Source organism: Geotrypetes seraphini, chromosome 5, assembly GCF_902459505.1.
Source record: "Geotrypetes seraphini chromosome 5, aGeoSer1.1, whole genome shotgun sequence".
Taxonomy (NCBI): Eukaryota; Metazoa; Chordata; class Amphibia; order Gymnophiona; family Dermophiidae; genus Geotrypetes; species Geotrypetes seraphini.
In genome coordinates, this window is record NC_047088.1 from 78,907,547 (window position 1) to 78,927,272 (window position 19,726).

At 42.2% G+C, this 19,726-nt stretch overlaps 1 protein-coding gene across 4 annotated transcripts in view; it reads right to left on the reverse strand.

The window, feature by feature from the left end:
• Positions 1–19,726, reverse strand: part of KLF8 (Kruppel like factor 8) — a 316,291-nt gene that overhangs the window by 46,873 nt on the left and 249,692 nt on the right. For 3 of the 4 annotated variants that reach the window (XM_033946686.1, XM_033946687.1, XM_033946688.1), the window contains one exon: positions 4,840–5,407. In XM_033946686.1, the coding sequence (XP_033802577.1) occupies positions 4,840–5,407 (568 nt within the window). Of the gene's footprint in view, positions 1–4,839; positions 5,408–14,226; positions 14,640–19,726 lie in introns of all 4 variants that reach the window. The other variant, XM_033946689.1, reaches the window with a different exon arrangement.

The window sequence follows — 19,726 nt, forward strand, 5'->3', positions numbered from 1 at the left end:
ACGGATCGGATCTGAGAATGATGGGGACAGAGATTAATTAATCGGGTTGGAGGAAAATTGGGTCGCAAAAGGGTCGCTAAGTGGTCGGGGCTTGATTGGTAGGCTTAGTGAATCTAGCCCTATAATGGGATACTGGTATTGTTGTGTCAGCATAGTTTGTGGAGGTGGAGGCAGTTGCATCAGAGAGGTTCCTAGGAATGGAGGCAATTGTGAGGAAGGTTTAGGGGTGGAACAGCTGTAAGGTAGTTTTGCAAAGTATGACAATTAGCATCTTTGTGGAGGAAGTTATCTGGGATAGTTTTTGGAGATGCTCAGTTTATGGGGGTGATGAGGCAGGGGATAGTGTTTGGTAATACAGCAATTGGTGGAGCATTTATACTGGATAGGGCAGTTTGAAAGGTGGTGGGGCAGCTCTAGGGAACCAACTTTTGCGGATAGAAGTTGTAAGAGGTAGTAGAATTTGGGTCAGGGGTAGTTGCTGAAGGATAGTTTATGTGAAGGGGGTGTGTGTAGGGGGGTTCATTTGGGGTGGGAGCAATGGGGGGTTAGGGAGGGCAAAGAACAGAGCAGGCAGTTTTGAAAGTAGCAATTTTCTAACTGGTATGTTTCACTGTATGTTACACTGGAATTCCCTATTCTATGGAAATGTACTGGGCAGTTGGGGGGAGGGGTTCCTTAGGGGGGGGGGGGTTATTTACTTCTCTGGAAGCTTTGGTCATACTTAGTCCATTTTGGAACTCAATGTGTCTTTTTACCAGGTGTTCCCATATGACAAATTTCATCACATTTTATTAAACTTTCAGAGTTATTTTGCCCCCAGACCACATTCTCAATCCCTTTTGTATAAAGGGTGGGGGTGGAATAAACATAAGCAGAGCAAAAGTAAAGAACAGTAGTAGCATTAATCTGAGCAATTTATACAAGATTATACTAAAGTACTGTAGAGCCATAGAAAATCCACACCACCCAAAGCCATGCTCTCTACCACAAATACATATATACTGAGGACATATTCAGAGAAATATGAGGCCCTGGCCCTGAATCTGGCTGTTGGCCACCTGCCTCCACCCAGCTAAGGTCACAAAATGTCAGAAGATAATGTGAGATGCTGGATGTCAAACTTGACACTCGCATGTATGCAGATTGGGGGTCATTTTATAAAACATTTTCCACTTGTAAATACTAGTTTATATTCAGAAAAGATTTTATAAAACTGTGTGAACAAATATAAGATCAAAGGAGGTACACAAAGCATGCACCCACTTTTATGCAATCTGCACCTAGGAATTGCAATGAATGCACATATTTTAGACAATATGTGAACCACATGGTTCAAATTTTGTATTTAGCACCAAAGCAGCAAAAGAGAAGGCTGCGACCTGACGACCTAACACACAGTCTTCTTTCTTTCCACTACTGATCAGTGGTAGGCCAAAGATATTTGGGGAGGGGGGGAAGAGGACAGGGCAGTGAGAATTAGACTTCTAGTCCAGGTGTAGGCAATTCCGGTCCTCAAGAGCCATAGACAGGTCAGGTTTTCAGGATATCCACAATGAATATGTATGAGATGGATGTGCATGCACTGCCTCCTTGAGGTGCAAATCTATCTCATGCATATTTATTGTGGATATCCTGAAAACATGACCTGCCTGTGGCTCTCGAGGACCGTAATTGCCTACCCCTGGACTAGTCTGTACTCAGTCTGGGTGTATTTGTGTTGGGGGAGGGAAGCAAGAGGAGTCTGCAGAAGACAGCAGGAAGGAGCAAGAGATGGGTGTGCAGCAGGGGAACAGGAGAAAGCAATAAGTGGCTGTCTGAACAAGAGCTGGGTGTGTCTGTGCAATGGCAGGGAGAGAGAAGAGCTGGGAGTCTGTGTTATGGGGGTGGGATAGGGAGAGTGGCTATGTGCCACAGAAGGGAGAGAGAGCTGGGTATGTGTGTGTGGGATATGAAGGTGAAGGAGAGAGAATGCAGAAAAGAGGTATGGAGACATTGATTTATGTGGGGGTGGTCATTAGCAGACACCTACCAGGGGGGCATTATCCTGTGTGTTGGGGAGGGATGGGTGATTTGAGAGCAATCTATGGAGGTATGTGTGTTGGGGGTGTGAAGCAGTGACCGAGCAATAGGTATGTGTTTAGTGGTGGGGAGGGGGGAGAGGAGTGAACCAATATGATAGATATAGAGTGTGTGTGGTAGAGAAAGGAAATGAAATATTGGGGTGTGTTTGCCAGGGGTGTGAGTGGTGAAGAGGGAGGCAGAGAGAAGGCAAGCCATGGGTGTGTTTATGTGCGCTATGGGGAGGCTTAAAGAAAACTACAGAAGTGAAGTACGAAAGAAAGAGAATGCAAGCACTAAGAGATGTGTAAGCTTGGGGGGGGGTGATAAGGCAGAGGGATGACAGAGAGAGAGAGAAAGAGAAAGAACTATGGGATGTGTCTAGTGGAGAAAGCAGATCGAGAGAAGGAGCACTAGGGGGGAAGGTGTTTGAGAGCTAGAAGGTGTGTTTGCTGGGAGGTGAGGCTGAGAGAGAGAGTTATGGGGGTTTGTGAGCTCTTGGGAGAAGTAGGGAAGAGATAGATAGATAGATAGATAGATATGGGGGGGGTAGAAGGAGGCAGAGAGATATTGGGGGGGGGGGGTAGTAAGGAGGCACAGACAGAGAGAACTATTAGAGTATATCCAGCCTGGAAAGGCAGCCCACATGGAGTCATCTTAATCAGGAGGATATCTGGAGCACTTGTAACTTCAGAAGTGGTCCAAATGGAACATTGCTACTGTGGAGGAGACTCTAGCAGTCCTGTTGGTAGAATAAATTTTGATTGAAACTTTCTTTCTTTTTTTTTTAGGAAGGAGAGAAGCTACTGTATGTTGGGGAAGTGGAAAGAGAGATGCTACTGCTGGGAACAGGAATGTGAAAGCAAGGCTGCCGCAGAGGTTGCTGTAAAGGTGATGAAGAATGGTTTTAGGCTGTGGCTGCTGGGAGTGGGTGGACTAGGGATTAGAACTGCAGCACTTGGGGGTCGCATGGACATTCAAGGTACTGAAGGGAATAGACTTGGTAGATAAGGACAGGTTGTTCACCCTCTCTCCAAGGTAGAGAGAACGAGAAGGCACTCTCTAAAACTGAAAGGGGATAAATTCTGTATGAACATAAGGAAGTTCTTCTTCACCCAGAGAGTGGTAGAAAACTGGAAAGCTCTTCCGGAGTCTGTCATAGGGATTCAAGACAAAGTTAGACAAGTTCCTGCTGAACAAGGACATACGCTGATAGGGCTAGTCTCAGTTAGGGTGCTGGTCTTTGACCAGAGGGCCGCCACGTGAGTGGACTGCTGGGCACGATGGACCACTGGTGGTCCACAGCGGCAATTTTTATGTTCTTATGACAATAAAGAAAGGCTGCAGCTTCTAGGGGTAGGTGGGTGGGTGCCCCTCTCCTAGCAGTTGCAGCTTTAGCTTAAACTTCTCCCCCAACTGCCCTAGAAACCACAGTCTAAAGTTTTTCTCCATTGCCAGAAACAGAGTAGATGGGTGGGCACTGGGCAGGTGATGGAGACAGCAGTAGCCTTTAATTCACTCTTCCCCTGCTACTGTAATAAATACTGTGCATCACCTTTAGCACAATTTGAATGCACAATTTGGAAATGTGCATTAAAAATTCCAGTCGCTCCAATTCTGGCGCCTAAATTTTAGGGCTGGATCCTAGATCCTAAAAACTTTGTTCAGCTGTGCCTACACAAAAAGGACAGATCAGCTTGACAAGATACTGCTACTGGTACTAAAAAGAAAAGCTCCTGTAAGAAGAATTTACATTGCTATGACCGCTTATCCCCAAAAGGACTCCAACAAACTTTACAAACTGCCACATCCGGGATGGGGGACAGAGCCACACAGAGGCTTTCTTTTGATAGGTACACTATAGAACACCTTTCTAAAGGGGATTGAGACTGAATTGTACTAATGTTATTTGTATTTGGCCAAATATTGATTTTTAAATTTGAATATGAATAATCTGGGGCTCCACTGTGATAAATCCTACTGAAATGAACACTTGATCTCCGATTTCATGTTGTTTCTTTTATTACTTATTATGTTAAAGTTCAATGCCCATTATTCTTATTCAATATTTGTTTTCAGCTGAATAATATTTCTCGTTATTCATATTTGGACAAATAGTAAAATATGATATTTGGTACAGCTCTACAAGAAATTATGCCCTGCATAGGAGGAGTAGGTTTATCAGGCCTTAGGGCTCCTTTTACAAAGATGCGCTAGCAGTTTTAGCACACGCTTAGCGCACGGTAAAATGCCACGCGCGCTAGCTGCTATCGCCTCCTTTTAAGCAGGCGGTAATTTTTTGGCTAGCGTGCGCTATAGCATGCGCTAATCTTGTGCGTGCGCTAAACTCACTAGCGCACCTTAGTAAAAGGAGCCCTTAATGTTTGGATTAGATTGTATGTGCCTAGCAAAGCAGTAAACCCATAAAGCAGAATATTAGAAATTTGGGCTTTTTCGAAATAAAAAGCATGATTTTTTTTTTTTTTAATACAAAAACAAGAAAATTATTTTTCATCAGCTAATACAGCTACAATGTCATATTACAATTTAATAAAACCAGGACATCAAATTAAAATCAAACAAGACGGTGGGGTTATTCAAGTTGTAAAACTGTCTCTGAAAACAAAACAGAATGGAAAAAGAGGCAAAAATAAAGGAGAAAGAGAAGGACAGTTGGAGATAGGAGAAAAAGGAAGAATAATGGGTAAGAAATGAGATGGGTCATTGGAAGAGAAAAGATGATAAAAACCAACACCACTGGTTTTCAACATCCACCCTTACCAGATCCTGAAGTCTTGCCATCCCCACCTATAAGGGGAACAGTGATGGCTGTGGTTATTCCATCTGGAGGCATGGCAGTATATACCACAGGAAGGGACTGGACCACCACAGGGATAGTCTGCAGGCCACCCATCTTGTTGGGCAGATTGACAGATGGTATGGTGTGTATCACGTGCAATATCTGCTGCCCACCAGCGCCCTGTGTAGATGCAAGGATGGAGCCAGGAGACAGAACTGCTGGAATTGTCGATGTGGAACCTAGACTGGAGGGAGACATGGACATTACAGGACTGTGGGCAGTAGATGTCATCAGTGCCGTGGATGACTTAGCGGAAATGGGCTGAAATAAGGATTGTAGGGATCCCTTGGGCTTGTTGAGGGAGAGGTCCACAGGTTCAGCCTGTGGCAAGCTGCTGTCACTGGCCAACAACTCCTCTGGTGGCTCTGTCTTGATGTCATTCAGTAGAACTGGTGTCTCCATTGCACTGTCCTCCAATAATGAAGCAGCGGCCATCTTAGAGTTCCCCGTTTTTAATGGCAATGCGTGCGTCTGAACAGGACTTGAAGCCTGAAAAGAAAGGGAAAGGAAAAGAATTACAATTAATTTACCATTCCATAATCCAACTATCACAAGGGCATGGTTTTAGGGTGAGAGAGGCCAGACCACAACTCAACCAGTTGACAGATTACACTACTCCTCCTCATTATCAGTTCACAGTTAACAAGTTAATATGCACCATCTGTTAGAACCTCTAAGCATTATGCAGAAATGTCAAACCTTGTACCCAGATATGCATTTTGATGCATTGGGCATCTCTAGCAAAGGGGATGCAGGTATTGGACTGAAAATGCATGGCTGGACACAGCTCACCAGACCCTGCAAAGTGAATCTCATTATTCCATCTTCTGTTGAGCTGAAGAACCAATTTGCAGCCTTACAGGTAGAAGATATTAAAATATATCATGAACAGGAAGAAACAGCTCAAAAATCTCAAAGCTGCTGGAGCAGTAGCCATTAAGAAGTGAAAGGTAGTGGTGGTTGGCGATTCCCTTCTGAGAGGTAAAGAGGTCCCCATCTGCCAACTGGACATGATGTCAAGGGAGGTGTGGTGTCTGCCTGGTGCAAAGATTCAAGATGTAACAGAATGTTTACCGAGACTCATCAAGCCTAAGGACCATTATTCTGTGCTACTCATCCATGTTGGCACAAATGATATTACTAAGCATTCCACTGAATGTATCAAAAGCGACTTCATTGCTCTAGGACAGAGGGTGAAGCAATGAGGTGTGTTCTCATCAATCCTTCCTGTTTTAGGTAAAGGACAACTGAGAGAACTTGCATCCTGGAGCTGAATGCATGGCTGTGTGGATGTTGTAGATATAAACGCTTTGGTTTCTTAGACCATAGAATGATTTTCCAAGACCTGCTCAGCAGAGATGGTATCCATCTATTGAAGAAGGAATGAAGTGACTTTAGTAACAGATTGGCTAATGTACTGAAGATGACTTTAAACTAAATTTACTGGGGATGGGTGCAAAATACTCCAAGGAAATTAATAACTCTCAGGAATATAAGGCATCAAATGCCATTATTGACATGAGACATATAGAACGATAGCTGGAAAGCTTTGTAAACCAATGTCCTTAGTATGGCAATCACAAAGATGTGGTTCACAGAGAACCATGTTTGGGATGTAGTTATTCCTAGCTATAATCTATTCAGGAGGGATAGGGTAGGTTAAAAGGACAGAGTGGCATTATATGTTAAGAATAATATTAAAGTGACAGACTTGCGAAACATAAGGGTAAAGAAGAAGCACTGTGGGTTAATCTGGAAAGAGGGAATGGAAAATGCATTTACAGTATTTATGTTGGTGTGATATACAGGCCTCCTTCACAGTTGGAAGAAATGGACAAAGATTTAATTGAAGACATTCACAAGATAGCTAAGAAGGGGAAGTACTACTGATAGGTGATTTTAATATGCAAGACGATGATTGGATTGTCCCTGTTGCAGGGCCATCTAGTAGCAAGAAGATCTTGGAATCATAGCAGGAAAATTTGTTCCAGCAATTAGTAATGGAACCCACATGGGATAAAACTATTTTGGGCTTGGTGCTTACAATCAGGAAAGGTGTTTCTGTTGTTATGGTGGCTGATCATTTGGAATCTAGTAATCACTGAATGGTAAGGTTCAATTCTAAAATGCAGGACAAAAGGACTTACTCAAGTTTGAAGGTTCTAGACTTCAAAAGGACTAACTATCAAGACGGGGAATACCTCAAGGATAGGATAGTTGGATGGGAACAGCTGAATGAAGTAGAAAAACAGATGGCAAAATTGAAAGAAGCTATTATAAACCTTTATGTTAGGAAAGGACATAAAGGTAAAATGAAAAGAAGGCCACTTTGGTTCTCAAATGTAGTAGCTGAAAAGGTTAGAGAAAAAAGGATAGCCTTCATAAATTACAACACATCGCAAAAGAGGTTAGGAGGCAAAAATATGTGGTAAAGCTACGAGAAGCAGGAAAAGCTGTCAGAAAAGCAAAGATGCAAATGGAAGATAGTTGATATGATAGAACTGAGGGATCAAATGCTTTTTCAGATTATGTAAGTGATAGGAAGAAGTGTCAAAATGGCATAGTGAGGCTCAACGGTGAAAGGGACAAATATGCAGAAACTGATCAGGATAAGGCTAAACTACTTAACAATTATTTCTGTTCAGTGTTCGTGGATGAAAGACTGGGAGTAGGACAGCAGAAAATGAATGCAAATAGATGTGTGGTAGACAGGGAGAGATTCTCAGAAGATTGCATTTGTGATGAGCTAGCTAAATTAAAAATAGACAAAGCAATGAGCCTGATATGATACATTCAAGGGTACTCAAGGAACTGAGAGAGGTTCTGACGGCTCCGTTATCTCATTTTTTCAATGCTTCCTTAGATTCTGATGTGGTCACAGAGGACTGGAGAAGGGCAGATGTGGTCCCGTTGCACAAGAGTGGATGTAAGGAGGAGGTTGGGAATTAAAGGCTGGTCAGTCTGACCTTGGTATTGAGTAAACTAATGGAAACACTTCTTGAGTGGAGGATAGTGAGCTTTCTAGAATTGAATGGACTGCAGGACCCAAGGCAGCATGGTTTTGAGAAGCAGGTCTTGCTAGACAAATCTGATTGATTTCTTTGATTGGGTGACCACATAGTTGGATATGGGAGGGGCGCTAGTTGTAGTGTACTTAGACTTTAGCAAAGCTTTCGACACAGCGCTGAATAGGAGATTGATAAATAAGCTCAATGCATTCAGTACGGGCCCTAAAGTTACAAACTGGATTAAAAGCTGGTGAAGTAGAAGGAGACAAAGGGTAGTTGTAAATGGAGTTTGATCAGAGGAAAAGGATGTTGTTAGCAGAATGTTGCAGGGATTTGTCCTCAGGCTGTATTTAATAATAATAATTTATTTTTATATACCGCCAAATCATCAGTTCGTGGCAGTTTACAAAATGGTATTACACAAGGAAATAGAAATACAAAGTCAAATAACAATTATTAAAATAGAGGAAAACAAAATTCAGAATAAAAGCACTAGACTAAAGATACAACCTTGTAAAACTTGTAGAAGATAGGGATTACAGAATACAATTCATTACAATATAGTAAATATAAATTACACTATACAGTTGATTGTATGAATATCATAAATTGATTTGAAGCTTAATACCTTAATAAATTTTAAAAATAAATTTTAAAAATAAAATCAATTTTGTATTTCATATTTTTTGAATAGATAACATCTTTGTGAGTGATATTGCAGAAGTACCCGGAGGGTGTGAATAACATGAGAAGGGATCTGGTAAAGCTTGAAGAATGGTCTGATAATTGGCAACTAAGATTTAATGCTAAAAAATGCAAAGTCATGCACTTGGGCTATGATCTATTAAATTAAATGCTGCAGATATATCAAATTGAAGCAGCAATGTTCTTATACAACAGCATTATCACCTTCCTATTTTTATGCACCCAAGCATCTTCCTGACTTTGACTGTCACCTTTTCTACCTGTTTTGCCATCAGACACAATCATCCCCAAGTCCCACTCTTCTTCCATACACAGAAATACTTCACCTCCTATACCAGGGGTAGGGAACTCCGGTCCTCGAGAGCCGTATTCCAGTCGGGTTTTCAGGATTTCCCCAATGAATATTCATTGAAAGCAGTGCATGCCCATAGATCTCATGCATATTCTTTGGGGAAATCCTGAAAACCCTATAAAACCCTGAAAACCCTATTCTATACCGTTCTCCTGGAGAATGGTATAGTATAGGACAGGGGTAGGGAACTCCGGTCTTCGAGAGCTGTATTCCAGTCGGGTTTTCAGGATTTCCCCAATGAATATGCATGAGATCTATGGGCATGCACTGCTTTCAATGCATATTCATTGGGGAAATCCTGAAAACCCGACTGGAATACGGCTCTCGAGGACCGGAGTTCCCTACCCCTGATATAGGAGGTGAAGTATTTCTGTGTATGGAAGAAGAGTGGGACTTGGGGATGATTGTGTCTGATGGCAAAACAGGTAGAAAAGGTGACAGTCAAAATCAGGAAGATGCTTGGGTGCATAAAAAGAGGAAGGTGATAATGCCGTTGTATAAGTCTCTAGTGAAGCCCCATTTGGTAAACAAACATTGCTGCTTCAATTTGATATATCTGCAGCATTTAATTTAATAGATCATACTGTAACGTTGGTGGTAAGGTGTTGAGTTGGTTTTTTGATTTCTTGATTAAAAGAAGATATTGTGTAAAAGGAGCCAATTCAAATTCTGATTTTCGGTTTGCAGATTATGGGGTTCCACAGGGCTCACCAATTTCACCCTTACTTTTCAATTTGAATTTGAGTCCTTTGGGGGAATGGCTGACTAGTTTAGGAATATTTGTCTTATCCTATGCGAATGATATTTTTATTTTGAGTCCAGCTTTAGAAAATGTTGAGGAAGCTTTTAAATTTATTCAGAATACAATAACATTAGTTGATAATTGAACATCTATTAAGTTAGATGCCTAACTTGGTAGGCATCCCAATCTAATCGTCTAGCAGTAGGCACCTTTTATAGAATCAGGGTCTTAATGCCTCCTAGTTAATATGCACTAATCCAAACATGCTAGCTGATTAGCACTTGTACACCCATCCTTCACCCCTGTTGAAAACTATTTTAAAAAATACAAATGCACACAGGCAAATTACCATAAAACACTTTAATTCATTTTAGAGTAAGCCTTCTCTCGCACTCTAAGTCCACATTAAGGCATAGAACACTTTATAATAAGGGCCACTTAAAATTTTAGAACCAGTAAGAACAATTTATTTATTTATTTGCTTCAATTTCTATTCCATCCTCCCAGGAGCTCAGAACGGGATACAAAAGAACACTTAGAATATATTACAATACATTTCAAAAACATTTTCAAGATCACCATAAGCACATGGAGGATGCAAAAGGAAACCACAGAACATTAAAGGAAGTCAGAGTAAATTAAGGAAAGGTGGGATGCAGAACAAGTGTTCATAGGAAGAAGGGAATAAGGAGGAGTCTGTTTGATGGTGGCTGTTCAGATGAAGAGGAAAATGCAGCCTTATGAACCGGACTTGAGCTTCACATAGTTCATGGGCAAGTGCATGTGGTACTTCTTATGGATATTCAAGCAGGTCATAATTTGGCACTGGGAAACTGCTGTTTTTCACAACCTAATAAGGCAGGAAGCCTGGGCGTGTCAGTTCATGCCCTTTTTTTAAATGCTCTGTGCACTGCAAACCCACTCTAAAAGCACAATTGTCTACAGCAAGATATTTAAAGGTGTGGTTATGCAACTGACTAAGGCTACAGGGCTTACCGGTATAAAGAAACCTATTATTTTACTTTGGAAAAAAGATACGGAGGGTCTTTACTATTTGTCAGAAGACACAGCTAGAGTGACAGCTTGAAGTATGGAAAACAGAGAGTATAATGTTGTACATCAGCAGGGTACTGGTTGAATAAAGGGTCAACTAGGATTACAGGTCTCCCTCCATATTCGCAGGGGTTAGGTGCACAGCCCTCTCGCAAATATCATAATTTCATGACTAACTTTCTTTCCCTATATTTGTAGAGCCAGCCCCTACAGTGATGTCAGCAGCAGTCCCTCTGTCTGATTGGGCACAGGATTTGAAAGGGATTGGGACTTGTATACTGCCTTTTTTTAGTTTTACAACCAAACTGAAAGTGATTTATATACAGGTACTTCAAGCATTTTCCCAGCACCCACAGTGATGTCAGCAGTAGTTCAGAGAAAGTATACAATGAGAGTCAGAGCAGCAGTTTTAATGTTTAAAAAAAACTTCAATCAGACTTTCAGTCTCTTCCTTCTACTGAAACTACCGTTACTAAAGTCTCTAATAACTTGCTCCTGGCCAAATCCATCCTCATTCTCCTTGATCTACATATCTGCAGCTTTTCACACAGTAGATCACCACATACTTACTGATAAGCTGTCCTCACTTTGGTTTCAGGGCTCTTATTTCATGGTTTTCTTCCTATAACATAGTAACATAGTAGATGATGGCAGATAAAGACCCGAATGGTCCATCAAGTCTGCCCAATCTGATTCAATTTAAATTTTTTTAATTTTTTCTTCTTAGCTATTTCTGGGCAAGAATCCAAAGCTCTACCCGGTACTGTGCTTGGGTTCCAACTGCCAAAATCTCTGTTAAAACCTACTCCATCCCATCTAAACCCTCCCAGCCATTGAAGCCCTCTTCAGCCCATCCTCCCCCAAACGGCCATATACAGACACAGACTGTGCAAGTCTGCCCAGTACTGGCCTTAGTTCAATTTTTAATATTATTTTCTGATTCTAGATCCTCTGTGTATATCCCACACATCTTTGAACTCAGTCACAGTTTTACTCTCCACCACCTCTCTCGGGAGCGCATTCCAGGCATCCACCACCCTCTCCATAAAGTAGAATTTCCTAACATTGCCCCTGAATCTACCACCCCTCAACCTCAACCTCATCACACTTTTATCGTATGCTCTGGTAGATCCTTCTCCACTGCCATCCCGCTATCGGTCGGTGTACCTTAGGGTTCTGTCCTGGGACTACTTCTATTTCCCATCTACACTTCTCTTGGAGCTCTAATCTTCTTCCATGGCTTTCAGTATCACCTCTTTGCTGATGATTCACAGATTTTCAGGCCCGAGTCTCAGCTGCCTGTCAGACATCGCTACCTGGATGTCTCATTGCCATCTAAAACTAAACATGGCCAAGACTGAGCTCCTTATCTTTCCTCCTAAACCAGTGGTCTCAAACTCAAACCCTTTGCAGGGCCACATTTTGGATTTGTAGGTACTTGGAGGGCCTCAGAAAAAAATAGTTAATGTCTTATTACAGAAATGACAATTTTGAATGAGGTAAAACTCTTTATAGTTTATAAATCTTTCCTTTTGTCTAAATCTAAATAATAATATTGTAATTTATAGTTAAAGAGATATATGATCAAGAAACTGTTTTATTTCACTTTTGTGATTATGATAAACATACTGAGGGCCTCAAAATAGTACCTGGCAGGCCGCAAGTTTGAGACCACTGTCCTAAACCCATCTCTCCTCTTCTCCCATTTTCTATTTCTGAGGACAATACCCTTATTCTCCCTGTCTCATCGGCTTGAAATCTCAGGGTACTTTTGACTATCTCTTTCATTCTTTTCACAAATCTAACAGATCACCAAAACCTGTCGTTTCTTTCTCTACCAGAACGTAGGAACCAAAAATATACTAGAACAGCATAATAGTCACAATAGGCAAAAAGTTCTAGAATCTACTGACTTGAGGCTAGATAATGTAAACTGCAAGAAATATAATAGTGCTAATACATTTTTTTTAATGAGATCTCAGTGTGGATTAGTAAATCAAATGAACGGAAACCATTCAATCCTACAACCCGTGCGAGGGTAGCCACCCAACACACCACACCATCATAGAATCTTACTCATGTGCAGTGAAAATCAAAATAATAGTGCAAAAACACTTGGTGATAAATAGTCATATAAAAATATATATAGTTGCAGTAAAACACTAACAGCCAACAAGGCAGAATAACTGCACTGTCTCTCCAAAAATCAATGGAAAAGACTTAACTCGCAAGGAAAGCCTGCAGAAGCAGGAACTCCCAAAAGCGTGTTTCACAAAAGGGGTCCAATTCACAAGAGCTGTACTCAAGAAGTCACAATCGGTTCAACTGAACTTCAGTTTCAGAAATAGTCCTTCTTCAGGAACCTTTCATGAATAAACTTCCAACATATATCCGATGAACGCCCGATTTAGAAATGTCCAAATTATAAATCTACGCTATTCACATGCAACACTAATGTCCCAGTTTACTTTACTTATTTATGTAGGTGTGGCCATATTAGAAATAGCGTTATGAAAATTTAAACTGCTAATATCACCAAATGTAGAAAGAGTAGAAAAAAAAAATAAAGAGGGTTCTTAATGATGTCTGCAAAAGCATTTCTGTAAGTAATAATATATTTCTCCTAGGGCTCCTTTTACAAAGGCGCGCTAGTGGTTTTAAATGCCACACGTGCTAGCCGTTACTGCCTCCTTTTAAGTGGGCGGTAATTTTTCGGCTAGCACGCGCTAATCTTGTGCGTGCGCTAAAAACGCTAGCGCACCTTAGTAAAAGGAGCCCTTAGTCACTTTAACTAAATTATGGTTTGCAAACAAGTCAGTTACATTACGATCAGGGATGCATAATAGGAAGGAATTCTGTAGAACAGTTAAGTAAATGTTTGAGCTGCTTAAGCTTTTCTTTCATTTATAAGATAGTTGGGAGTTTAAAATACAGGGATGTTGAATATGGGTAAACTAAAAGAGTATTTTCTTTTCATGCATCTGCTTAATTAAATTATGGGGAACTGATGATGCAAAGAGCAAACAAAGTAATTTGCAAAATTATAGGTGTACAATAGTGGGTTTGGAGTGTTTCTGATATAGCAAAATAGGCTGAGAAGGAGTGAAAGGATGATATGTATTTGCAAGAATTAAGAGTTAACAATAATTTCATAATACAGTGGTACCTTGGTTTGCGAGCATAATTCGTTCCAGAAGCATGCTTGTTATCCAAGGTACTCGTATATCAAAGCACATTTCCCCAAAGCAAACAGTGGAAGCTTGGACGATTCGTTCCACATCCCCAAAACTTGTACCGGTAGTAAGTAGACGCAGAAGAGGGAGGGTTAAGTGACTTTGCCCAGAGTCACAAGGAGCTGCAGAGGACATTAAACCCAATTCCTTACCAATCCAAAAGGAGCCGGAACAAACAAGACCGACTATTCTACCTCCCTCATCGCCTGGCTCACCTCCTTCACTTCCAGCTCCTCCAGCGTCGGAAGCACCACTGTCACCTACGAAGTCCTACATCAAGCGTCACCCACTAGCCGGCTGCCATTGTTTCCGCCTCTAACAGCCACAGGTCCTCCAGCAGGGTCCTTTCTAGTCAGCAGTCACCTTTTTAGCGTTTAATGCCCGCCCGAGTTCGGGAAAGTGAGTTGAGTGGAGGATTGCCCGTGTGGTGAAACAGCAGCGGCCTCGAGCTCAGTTTCAGTTACTGGTGCCCCGCAGTTGGGCGGGAAGCAGCCAAATAGACGCATGCGCGGGAGGACAGGCATCCACGCAACTGCCCTGGCATTCTCCGGCGATGTTTGAGTCGGCGGCGGATATGGTGCAGCCTTTGCCTTCTGTGCCCTGGTAGCGCGGCCTCGGGCTGGAGTTGCTGCAGACAGAAAGGAAGAGTAGACACCAACCGTCAGAGGCTCACGGGCGGTGCAACACTGGGTTTGCGAGTCACAGTTTGCTGGAGTGTTTTGCTCATCTTGCAAAACACTCGCAAACCGGGTTACTCGCAACCCGAGGTTTGACTGTATATACAATTTCTATATTTCTGCTATAATGTCCTTATGCAAGGTGGTTAGCATTTGCTAGTTCTCGTCTGCATTTCAACTCTGAGTGACCTTTGCCAGTACTTAACAGAAATGACTTTTCAGACATCATTTCCATCCAATTTTTCTCCACCCGCAAAGATCTCCTAGTGCTTATTCAATGATTTTTTTATTTTTATTTAATACTGTTCTAACTCTCTACTACCTCTATGGATCCAGTGTCAGTTCTGTGAAAAAAAAAAAATTTCCTTTAATTACAGCCGATTTTTCACCCTTTTCCCCTCAACTTGTGATCCCTTCTTTTGAAAATTGTTTACCTCATGTTATATTTAAAATTTGTTATCACATTCCCCCTCCCTCACTTCTCTCAAGGTTTTTCTCCATGCATTTTATAGTGCAGATCACTGACTATTCTGGACCATCTCTATCCTTGTCTGCATCCTTTTGCACATGTGTGTGTGTGGGGGGAGGGGGTGGAATCTATAAAAGGTGCCTAAAGTTAAGCTACTAACTTACCTCCTCCTTTACTAACACGTAGCATGGGTTTTTGCGGCGGTAACTGCTCCAATGTTTATAGGAATTCTATGAGCGTCGGAGCAGTTACCGGCGCTAAAACCCACCCTTTAGTAAAGGAGGGGGTTAATTAGTAAATTGGTTTCAATTATGCGCTTTATCAGGCATATAATTGAAAAAAATAAAAATTAATTGGGTGGTAGACGCCTATCTTCTTAAGCACAATTCTATAGGTGCCTCTTGGTGACTAACACCAAAAAAGGAATGTTTACTGGCTGCAAAGACTTATGTGCTGCTAGGCACAATTCTCTAAAGTACTTAGGTTCCTAAAATGTAGGTCTTTAAAACCCTGGCCTACATTATAGGCACCTAAGTTCTAAGGGCTCCTTTTTCTAAGCAGTGTAAGAGCATTTTACTGCAGGCCAGTGAGGTAAATGCTCCGATGCTCATTTAATTCCTTTTTTAAAATTAAATTTAAACATTATTACTACAAATAATAATAAAGAAAGGATTTTACAGACAAATCATATAAGAATTAAAAATACACCAATTGGTCATTTATATCAGTGGTTCCCAGCCCTGTCCTGGCCAGTCGGGTTTTTGGGATAACCCTTAATGAATATGCATGAGAGAGATTTGCATATAATTGAGGTGAAAGGCATGCAAACCTGCCCCATGCATATTAATTAGGGCTATCCCAAAAACCCAATTGGCCTGGTGGTCCTCCAGGACAGGGTTGGGAACCACTGATTTATATACTCTGGTCCATAGATTAAATTTGCAGACGATACAAAGTTATTCAGAGTAGTGAAAACGCAGGGGGATTGTGAAGATCTGCAGCGTGATATAATCAAGCTTGAGAAATGGGCATCAACATGGCAAATGAGGTTCAACGTAGATAACTGTAAAGTGATGCATGTCGGTAACAAAAATCTCATGCACGAATACAGGATGTCCGGGGTGGTACTTGGAGACACCTCCCAGGAAAGAGACTTGGGATTTCTGATCGACAAGTCGATGAAGCTGTTTTTGCAATGTGTGGCGGCGGCGAAAAGGGCGAACAGAATGCTAGGAATGATTAAAAAGGGGATCACGAACAGATCGGAGAGGGTTATCATGCCGCTGTACCGGGACATGGTGCGCCCTCACCTGGAGTACTGCATTCAGCACTGGTCACCGTACATGAAGAAGGACACAGTACTACTTGAAAGGGTCCAGAGAAGAGTGACTAAAATGGTTAAGGGTCTAGAGGAGCTGCCATACAATGAGGAGACTGAGAGGGGACTTGATCGAAACGTTCAAAATACCGAAGGGAATAGACTTAGTAGATAAAGACAGACTGTTCACCCTTTCCAAGGTAGGGAGAACGAGAGGTTTCACTCTCTAAAGTTGAAAGGGGATAGATTCCGTACAAATATACCAGAGTTGTGGAAAACTGGAACGCTCTTCCGGAATCTGTTATAGGGGAAAACACTCTCCAGGATATCAGGGTTTCAAGACAAAGTTGGACAAGTTCCTGCTAAACTGAAATGTACGCAGGTGAGGCTGGACTAATTTAGAGCACTGATCTTTGACCTGAGGGCCGCCGAGTAAGCGGACTGCTGGGCAGGATGGACCACTGGTCTGACCCAGCAGCGGCAATTCTTATGTTCTTATGTCCACATCATGGGAGAATAACCTGATCAGCTAGGAAATACAAATATAAATCATGATTTTAGTGCTGCCTGATTCGTGATTCGAAACGATTCACCGATTCATTTCGGTTGAATTGATTTGAATCGATTTGTTTTGGGGAAAACTTGAACTTACTGATTCGTCGGCCTCCTTGCTAGAGACCCGTTCGGGCTTTCCCTCTGCCACCGGAGTCCTTCCATCGAATGTAACTTATGGTTTTGCAAAACCGGAAGTTACATCAGAAGCAAGGACTCCAGTGGCAGAGGGAAAGCCCGAACGGACCTCTGCAGGCAGATCGGTGGCAGCAAGGCTCTCTCTTCCCCAGCCAGAAGTATTTTTCCTCTCCTCCAAAGCTAGGCAAAAGTGGCGGTAGCGAATGCGATTCACTACCCTGCCGCTACTCCAGGCGTTTTCTCTCCATTTGGCCGCCCAAGCGTAAACAGGAAGTTTTCATTGAGGGCGGGCCACAGTGGAGAGAAGACACAAGGATAGGCGGCAAGAGTGGATCGCTAAATCACTACTACCACAAGCAACATGTTGTAACATCAGAATAAAGGTAGATGGTGAGAGGGGAGCTGAACTTGAGGGATTTGGGGGAATTGGGGGACAGGAGGAGAGATAGGGAGAAGATGGATTGGAGAGATGAACTTGGTGGAGAGGGGAAGATGGATGGTGGGGTGGAGAAGGACTTGGAGGAGATCATGGAGGGGAGATGGACAGGGAGAGGGAGAGATGGGGGAGTTGGTGGACTGGAGAGGGAGAGATGAGAAAAAGATGGATGGGAGAGATGAACTTGGTGGTAGGGGGAGATGGTGGATGGGGAGATCATGGAGAGGGAGAAATGGAATTGGGGGAGTTGGTGGATTGGAGAGGGAGATGGGGAGAAGATAGATGGTGGACTGGACAGGGAGATGGGGAGAAGATGGATGGGAGAGGTGAACTTGGTGGAGGGCGGGAAGATGGATGGTGGAGAGGGGAGATGGACTTGGGGAGATCATGGAGAGGGGAGATGGGGAAGGATAAAAGAAATAATGGATCTAAAAACATGAGAGGAAAAGAGATGGTGGACAATGGGATTTAAGGTGGGAAGGAACAGAAAGGGAGAGAAGTTGGACACAAGGGATGGTATAAAGGAGGGATAGAGATACTGGATAGGAGGGTAGTTAGAAAGAAAAAGGGAGAGCTGGTGGGGAAGGAGGGAGAGATGCTGGATGAAAAGGTAGTTGAGAAAAGGAGAGATGGTGGATCTGGGGATGGTGAGGTCCATCGCTGCAGCTAAAGAAATAGAGACGAAAAAAAGGAAAGATGCCAGACCTTCGGGAGAGGGAAGGGAAATGGAAGGGGAGGACAGAGATGGAAAATGGATTGTTACCAAGGAAAAAGAAGAAAACGACAAATGGGCAATAGACCCTGGGAAGTGAGTTATCAAAAGACGTTTGTTGCAGAGCCTAGGACCACCATGGTTTGAAAAATGACCAGACAACAAAAGGTAGAAAAAATAATTACAATGTGTCAGATTTGAAACGTATCCTGCCAGAGCTGGTATTAGCCCACAAACTTGAGCTAGGATTTAACAGAGAGGAAAAGTAATTTTTGTTTGTTTATTTTGTTTACACCACAGTGCCAGTGTGGGTAGGAGAGGGCAAAGGGGGTGAAGAGGCTATAAAATAAACCCACCCGGATTTTGGAAAAACACACCCAATTGGGCAGGAAAATCAAATCGAAAAATCGATTCAATAAGCTGAACCGAATCGAAATATTTTTTCCTGAATCGGGCAGCACTATGCATAGTATTCATTCCAAACTCCTATTCTATTCAAGCCGAATGGAAACTATTTACAGTGCTCCCCCGCGAATTTGCGGTTGGCAGTTCACGATCCCGATCATTTGTGGTATTTTTTGACCGCGAATGACCGGGCAGGGGAGACAGTGCCGGCGAGTGAAGGAAATCACTCGCTGTATGCTCTGACCGCCTCTTCCTGTACTAAAGTCGGGCTTTAGCAATCAGGTGTCAAAGTAGTGACTTTCTGAACTTACTACTTAATATGTAGTACTGGAGATAAGTTACCTGAATTACCGGTAAGTTAAAAAAAGAGACAATTGCACATTGCATTTAAAAAAGCCTTCATCATAGAATACGAGTCACACTGTGGAGTCTATTATCAGCCTATTCCTCCCGTCCTGGTGCCCACTAATGTCATCATCAGCCACACTGAGTATTCTCAAGATACTCCTGAACAGAAGCCCTTACTGCCTTAATGCCCTTACTGAGCAAGAGACCCTCTGGGCTTTATTTTTTTATTTGGTTTTATAACTCTTTATTGACAGCTCAAACAATACAAACATATTATACATGATTGTGGGAACTCATGAGCTTAAGCTGCCATAATGTTAACAAATGTTCTCCAAACATGGCATCAAATGAAGTATTCAGCAAACCAAACAAGGTGCACAATGCATAAAAGGTCTGGCTTCTGGAAGGTGATTAACAAATACTGGAATTTTGATGACTTATAACTTATAAAAAGAGGTGCTGCAGCTCAAACACACGTACAAAAATATAAATTTAAAATGTGCAGACGTCTCCACCAGACTTTCTGCTGATGCTCCCTGCACCACCCTTAAATACTGAAAAAAAATGAAGGCCTTCGTTTCACCTCCAGCAACTTCACCACACAATTTTTATTTTTGCCAGGTTGTAATTAGTCTTGCTAGAATTCTGCTGCTGCAAAGT